General features: G+C 39.8%; 1 protein-coding gene across 20 annotated transcripts in view; it reads left to right on the top strand.

Moving 5' to 3' along the window:
• Positions 1-6,398, top strand: part of SUN1 (Sad1 and UNC84 domain containing 1) — a 72,539-nt gene extending 66,141 nt beyond the window's left edge. For 19 of the 20 annotated variants that reach the window (XM_075899544.2, XM_089769274.1, XM_075899540.2 and 16 more), the window contains 4 exons: positions 1,229-1,344; positions 2,440-2,607; positions 3,297-3,389; positions 4,188-6,398. In XM_075899544.2, the coding sequence (XP_075755659.2) occupies positions 1,229-1,344; positions 2,440-2,607; positions 3,297-3,389; positions 4,188-4,301 (491 nt within the window). In that variant the 3' untranslated portion in view covers positions 4,302-6,398. Of the gene's footprint in view, positions 1-1,228; positions 1,345-2,439; positions 2,608-3,162; positions 3,391-4,187 lie in introns of those variants that run through there. The other variant, XM_075899546.2, reaches the window with a different exon arrangement.
• The last annotated feature ends 1,857 nt before the right edge of the window (positions 6,399-8,255 follow it).

Here is an 8,255-nt window from a genome sequence, read left to right on the forward strand (position 1 = left end):
CTATTTGCAGCAATTGTAATCTGAATTGTTGGTTTTTATAATAAATCAAGAGTTGTTTCTAGTATGTGACAAACAATAGGAATACTATAGAATTTGTATTTTGTTTATGTATATGTTAATAAAAGTGCATACAAACTTAACTCTGAACTCTTGGTGGCACTTTAGAAACACACTGGTAGACTAGAATAATATGGCACAAGTTTGTAGACGCTCTTTAAAAGAAAGTACCATGGGATAAGGATGTAATAGTATAGTCGATTAACAGATAAGCAAAAGGTGATAGGTTAATGCTATAGACTACATGCATTTCCCTCTTCCTGCCAGTAAATTTTTAGCAGGTTGGCCAGCAGCCTGGCTCAGTCCTGGCTTGTAATGGGTCCAGTACCTACCCCTGCTATGACTCCGCATTTAAAGTGTATTAGGAGCTGAGTGGTCAGGCAACCGGGCTCAGTTCTGGCTCACATTGGGTCTGGGATCTACCCCCATTTCAGCTCTGCATTTCAAGTGTATTAAGAGCCGGGCAGGCAGGCAGGCAGTCCAGCTCAGTTCTGGCTTGTGCTGGGTCTGGGAGGTCAGACCCTCGCCAGACAGGGACTGCTGCCACTCTGCGCCGCTGCCTCTCTCAGAAGTAGCAGTACAAGGCAACAGGCAGCCAGCCCATGAGGGGAGCTGGTTTTTAAACTGGCTCCCCTCACGGACCAGCTCCCACCTGACACCTGAGCTCCTGCCTCTGATACAGTGGCTGCCAGCCCCACCCCCGGGAACTACAGAATAGTCGACTAACTGATAAAATGGCATGAGGTTACTCGACTATTCAGTTAACTGATATTTAATACTCAACTATCCCATGGTAGGGATAAGAACAGCTCTTTTTTTATGGTATACATATTATGGATGCAAACTTACTGGAAAAATACCTGCCTGTTCAGGTTTTTAAATTTTTTTAAAAAATACATTTTATTTCAAGCTGAAAATAGTACTTTTATGCTACTATTTTAAAAGTGGGGTAGTTTCCTTAATGTAAAACTCTAATCTGGAGAACAGGAGGTTTGCATTAAAATGCAATGCTTAATGGAAAGTTACTAGAATTTGATGGAATTTGAATATTTGTTTGAAGAAAAAAAATCATTGGCATGTTCAGTTTGGGACAATATTCTACTGAAAGTTAGACTACTCAAAGTGACGCACTTCATTTTTTATGTTTTAACTTGACTTTTTTCTTTTTGAGGTGGCAGCATTCTGAGTACTCGCTGTTCTGAGACCTACGAGACCAAAACAGCACTAATTAGTCTCTTTGGAATTCCTTTGTGGTATTTCTCTCAGTCTCCCAGAGTGGTAATCCAGGTAATTAAAAACAGAATATATCTACAATCTTGTTATTTATTTGTATATCTATAGCACCAAATCATGGACCATTATACTATAAAAGTTGTGTTTTAAAAGCTATGCTGCCAAGAAATTTTGAGTACCAGAATTTTTCTTGAAGTGGAAGATGTACCTGGAAATTAATTTTTTTTTTTTTTTTTTTTTTTTTTTTGAGAATAGAACTCTGTGCACCAATCCTACGTAAGGCCCCGTCACCATTTAAATTCACACTTAAGCCCTATTTGGAGGATTTAAATTTCAAATGTGACTAAAGAGGTGCATAGGCCTTGTCCAGAGGGCCATCCCAAGGAGAATTATCCTTAAAAATGAGAGAAATAAGCACCGACCAAGGCTGTTAAATGTCAGTAGTGGTTATGGACACCTTAGAGTGGGTGGTGGTGGTTTTGTTTTGTTTTGTTTTTCCTAGCTTGAAACATTGAAAGAAGATCTGGTTTTCAGAAATTTCTGGGCACACTGTCTATTAAATTTACACCCCTTTTGTGAGAATCTGTTTTGGCACTGAAGATCACTAATCCCTCTTGACAATCTTGGCTGCCGGAGGAGATGGTGATGGAGGGTGGGGGAAGGGTTTGCTGGGGAATCTTCATTATCTGATTAATGCATCAGAGTGAGGACAGTCCAAACATTTCTTCCCTTTTCTTCTTGTTGAATCAACTAAGGGTTTATCTACACTGCCACTTTACTGCACTGTAACTTTCTCGCTCAGATGTGTGGGAAAAACACCCCCACTAGTAGAGCAAGTTACATTGCTGTAAAGTGCCAGTGTAAACAGGCTCCCAGCACAGGGAGCCATGCTGTGCATGGAGGTGGTTTACCTAGAATGCTGGGATAGCTCCCTCCTTGTGCTGGTGCCATGACAACACAGCTGTGTTAAAGTGCTGCCGTTTTTGATCTGCTAATTTACCCATATTCTTAGACTGTGTTCTGTTACATGAATAACAATTCTAAGTATAATCAGAGGCATAACCTAATAAAACTGAACTTTAATAACTCAAAATTCATTAGAACGTTTTACCAGTATGTTCAATATTTATTTTCCCCCTGCCCCTATAGCCTGATATGTATCCAGGAAACTGCTGGGCATTCAAAGGATCACAGGGATACCTTGTAGTTAGACTTTCTATGATGATCTACCCAACAGCCTTTACATTAGAACATATACCAAAAACTCTTTCACCGACAGGAAATATCACAAGTGCTCCAAAGGATTTCTCAGTATACGTAAGTCTTTCTGTGCTACAGTTAAGGTATTAAATGTTTTTGCTCTGTTCGGATAATTTGAGTGGAATAACTATTCATAATTTTTAAAAGCTATTAGTGTTAAAAAACCTCTTCAAATATTTACATTTATGCTCTTATATTTACCTCCTTTTTATAAAGAGTTATATCATCTATGAATGAGAATGTATAAAAGCTAAGTATTGTTTTTAAAAACTCTAATGATTTTGTTGTTTTACTCATCTGGTTTACAGAGAAAAACATTAAAGCAAAATAATCAAAACTTATTTTTTTGTGCCATGATTATCTAAAGTGCTCTTCAAACCAAGCACTTGACTCTTCCATAAAAGGAATGGATTGTGATCCTTTCAGGCACTGTTGCATATCAGTAGTGTACAGCTATATGGTATAATCATTGATTAGTCTGACTTCTAGAAACTCTTTTTGTTTCCAATTGACATGAAATATGTAAAATAGTGAGCATAGGTATCCAACCTAGTCTTCCTCAATGCCACCCTTTCTTGGTCCCACCTTTTCTTTCTTTCTTGTTATTCCTAGACAACGTTTATTTTCTTCACAATTATAGCTAGTGTTTGTTCTGACCTCCCGAGTTAAGAATGTGACATCCTATAATTGCAACTAAACTGATTATCTGAAATTTGGGGAAAAAAAGGCTTAACTCTTCATGATAGGGTCTAGAAGATGAATATCAGGAAGAAGGCACCCTTCTAGGACAGTATGTCTATGACCAAGATGGAGAGTCACTACAGATGTTTCAAGTGACGGTAAGCCCACATTAATAGAAAATACATAGCTGTTGTTGGCAAAGCCACTTCACTTTGACACATTACTGCTATTATTACAAGCATCAAAGCATTGCTTTGATACATTTGGTAGTGAAAGGCATTAGCAGTGTGTTAATATGCAAAATGCTAGCGTTCTGAAATGTGATTCTGATTTAACTCTTGCACTGATAAATGCAGTAACTTAATGAAGTTATTCCTGACTTGAACCATTGCAAATGAAGAGTCGTTTTGGCATTTTTATTTTTGCCTATCAAAAAAGTTTATAATGAAGAATGACTTTCAGTACCAGAATTTTTCAATATCCATATTAAATCAGATGGACTAGGGTTAAACTGATTCTACCACACTGTGGATTAAATTAATAATTTGCATTCAGTAAAACACTAGCACTGTTCATCTGAAATATTCTGTGACTGGGAAAGTTGCTGTGCTTATTTTAAAGGTTGTTTTGCTGTAAAAATCTTTTTCCTGCTTTCAGTCCTTTAAATAAAAACATTAAGAATTATTCTGCTTCACCTAGATCTCCAGTATAATGCAGGACCTCTAGCAAAGATAACGAAAATTTGATAACTTGTGTAGATTGCAAGAGACTTCATAAATTGTGATTACTGTACCTTTTCAGTATACAACTTACATCATTCATTGCTTAAGCAGTGCAGTGATTTGGCTGCCATTTTTAAACACCTTTAGGTGATCAGTCTCAGTTGACTACAGAGAAAAATAAAGTGGTGTATGTATTAGATGCCTGATTTTTTTTTTTCCTCATGTTTTTTTCAGGAGAAAAATAAAAATGCATTCCAGATAGTGGAGCTAAGAATTTTTTCTAATTGGGGTCATACAGAATATACCTGTCTGTATCGGTTCAGAGTGCATGGAAAACCTATTGAATAAACTACACTACAGTTTTTCTGTTGTATATTTTCTGTTTGTATATATTGGAAAACCTAGAACACTGGAATCTTTAAGGGATGAGGATGTGTGACATGTACTCCAGGATCAATACTTCTCTTCAGTAAAATGCTAAAGACTGACAGCAGAATTGTATACAAACTCATACCTGCTCTGATACTCAGCTTGTAATTGCCATCAGCTTTATATTTTAATGTATCCATTCTGAGAAAAATATTGCATGTAAACTACTTTGGTTCACAAAACCCACTTGGCAAATAGGTGATACTTATTTTATTACCTTTGAATGTACAGTTTTTAAATAAGCCATGTTTTCTGCAGCTAGGAATCAGTTTTTAATACAGGCTCCATCTGCACACTTCTATTACCCAGGCATCCTATGTCAAACATATGACTACTTTTAAACACTAATTGTGGCTAACATATGCTTTAGTTGACCATGACTTTTGAACTTGTTGCTAGGCCCAAAAGGACTTCCAACATAGATACAGAATATGATACATGTTACTGTCACGGAAAGTTAATGGAACCAAAACTAGTTTAAGCATCAGAGGCATAAAAAGCTTTCCTCTAACATGGAACCATGCATTGATGTAAAAATCAGGGTTGATTTTAAGCTACTAAAATTATTTTAAGTTTTCTTCCTTTTTAGTTTCCTCTTGATTTTGCTTTTTAGAATAATCACTCAGGCTCCATCTACACAGCTTCCTTCTTCCGCAAAAGCCTATGCAAATGAAGTGCGGATTAGTATATTGCCACACTTCATTTACATAATTAATTAGGAGCCATTTTTGCACAAAAAACCTCTCTTGCGCAAGAGCCATTCTTCCTGAAAAAATGAGGAAGAACAGCTCTTACGCAAGAGGGGCTTTTTGCACAAAAAGGCGCTGTGTAGATGGCGCCTTTTTGCGCAAAACCAGCTCCTAATTAATTATGCAAATGAGGTATGGCAATATGCTAATCTGTGCTTAATTTGCATAGGCTTTTGCGGAAGAGGGAAGCTGTGTAGACGTAGCCTCAGTATATGAACCCTTACTGGGCCAATGTAATAGGCTTATTCAGTATAGGTGAGAATGAGAGTATGGCTAGTGTTCTGCAGATAAGATCAATTCAGAGCTAAAATTGCAGCAGCAAAGTCTTGGTGACAAAAAATATCTCTTCATCACAAAATTAATTGGCTGGCTCAAATTGTAAGTGCTGTGCTGTAGAAGCACTAAGTGAAAATAGGTTCAGACTCAACTTTTAATTAAAAAAAAATCTCTGCAGTGAGGTAATTTGCAAAAGAGGTTCACACTCAATGTCACTATATTTAGATACCATTCTTTAGACAATGTTTCCATTTTTATACCCTTAAAGTGGAGGATTCATTACCCATTGAAGAATGCTAGCACAAGGACTCTTAGAAGCATTCTCTTACTGGATTTAATTGGAACTTGCATTTGTCTAACAGACTGCTTGCACTGCTCTCCCAACTTTGAGGCTCATTTTGTAATTTAATTTAATTTAATTTCTTAATTTAGTGGAAACCCTTTACAAATAAGATTCTTGAAAGGCATTCGTGAGGAGAAATGTATCTTACTGTTGTGATGCGTTTTATTGGGTCAATTTAATTACAGATGTACTGTGCTGTACTTTTCAGAAAGATGAATGATGGTGCTGAGTGGTTTTCTGAATAGTTATGTATGTTGCACAATAGTCCTCAAATATTTTTAAAAAAATCTCTATAGAGAGTGTTTAAGTTCAGCTAGAAACAGAACCAATGGCCTATGCAGAAGAGCTAGCTAAAACATGTACAGGTGTTTCATATATTATAGGTTAAATATATAAATCAGAATTATCCTGTATAAATTGAAATTAGAAACTGGGGTGGGAATATTTTGAATAACACTAACTTATTTTTAAAGAAGCAAGATAGGACTTTGTGCAATGTATTTTTGTAAATGCTTTTCAAAATATTTGTCTTGGTATTCTTTGCTGCCTCCAAACGGACAAGATGCTATTGAGATGTTTAAATAAAGAGTTTTAATTTTTGAAAGTGCATGTAATATTTGAAACAAGTAATAAAGTTTCTTTTCTGTATTTATACTGAATCTGTTTGAAAATTTTAACTAACATAACTACTTTGAAGTAGGAATAAGAGATCCTCCGGAATAGGGCTTTATTCCGGAGGATCGGGCCAGTCTAGACGCTTTTTTCCGACTTTTCCCCAAGCCGGAAAAAAAGCGGCGGACATGTTTATTTAAGTCCCGTGGGGGATATTTAAATCCCCCGCGGATTTCCCTATTCCCACTTTCAAAATTAGCATGTCCCTTCCGAAGAAGGGGCCAGTGTAGACGTAGCCTGGGTGTTATCTAACCAACTAATTCCTCTTTCATAAGAGCAAAATATAAAATATACCACAGTCAACATAATATAATACTTAAAAGCACGTAAACATAAGGAAAGGCACCTTGCTTGTAAAAGAGAGCCAATTAGGGCATGTCTACATTGGGGAGTCATTTTGAAATCACTACTCTTATTGCAAAATAACAGTGCAAGTGTCCACACTACCAAGTCCGTTATTTTGAAATAATAAGTCCTGCTTGTGAAGAGGAATACACACCTGACCACTCCACTGCTACCCTTCTCCTGCAGAGTTTAAAGCTGCAGGCAGAAGAGAAAGGGCTTGTGGCACCACATCAGCCCTGTGCCACACAACACCCTTCACTGCATCCGTGGCAGATCCTAGCACGCCCTCTGAGTCTTCCACAGCTGTCGGTATGCCTGCAGCCAGATCAGAAGCCTCTGGTGGGGGGAGAAAGAGGGCACTGGCCTGGACTGGTGTGGAGATCCTGGATCTCTTCAAGGTCTGGGGTGAAGAGATGAACATCCAGGATTTACGCACCAAGAAGAGGAATGCAGGAATCTATGGCCAAGTGGCTGTTAGCCTGGCTCAGATGGGGCACAGCCACCCCCTGGACCAGGTGTGGATGAAAACAAAAGAACTCTGGCAGGCATACACCAAGACCAGGAAGGAAAGTTCCCTCTCTGAGGCAGCACCTCATGTGCTGCTACTAGGAGCAGCTGGATGCCATCTTGGGAGCAAGGCCAGTCACTTCTCTCCTCCCCCCCCCCACTGTCGACTCCTTATTGGACATGCTGGTCATCAACCTGAAGGAGGTGCAGGCCAGCCTGGACACCATATGCCCAAGCCAGGAGATCTTAGCCTGGAGTCATTCCTTCTCTCCCAGGATGTCCCCAGGGCTCGGACAAACCCAGAGAAGGCAGTTCAGGTGAGTTCCATCACTTTCCCTGTATGCATGCAGAGGCAGGTGGTGGGTAATGAGAGGCTACATGCTCCTCACTCAGCCTACTAGGCCTGGGGAGGGGGGGAGTTGCACAACAGCCTGTGTGCACGTGGGTGGAGAACTCTGCTCTATGATGCTCTCATACAAGAACCCCCTTGCTACTTCTCATAAGATTCCTGGAGAGGCCTGCTTTACACCAGAATCCATGGCAGGACACCTTCCCATGACAAGCCACCACTAAGGAGGCAGGGGTTATGGAAACACACAGCACAGGCACATGCCTGCTCTCTTGGGCAGCATCTGCTCCCAGTCAAGTGAGGCAATGTGGGGAGACCAATCCCATGCATGGGAACTTGCCAGAGTAGGGGAAAAGAGGAGGGAACCCCAGTAGCACTCTCCCCAGAAAGCAGCATCTGCTGCTCTCACACACCACCTCTTCCTCCCTGCCCCTTCTCTAGCAGGCACAGATAGAAGAGTTCTCTCTCTGTGGGATGCCGCCACTGCTGGACCCAGTGTATGTGGGACAGGGAAGGAAGCCAAGCCACCCCCCTCCTGCCTGAAGGGTCCTGAACTGGCTAGCACCTTCCCATGCCTGCTTGTCCATGGGACATGGGGATAGCGAGGTTCCCCTGGAATGTCTGTGTCCCTG

Source organism: Pelodiscus sinensis, chromosome 15 (assembly GCF_052426305.1).
Source record: "Pelodiscus sinensis isolate ZL-2025 chromosome 15, ASM5242630v1, whole genome shotgun sequence".
In the NCBI taxonomy this organism is placed as follows: domain Eukaryota; kingdom Metazoa; phylum Chordata; order Testudines; family Trionychidae; genus Pelodiscus; species Pelodiscus sinensis.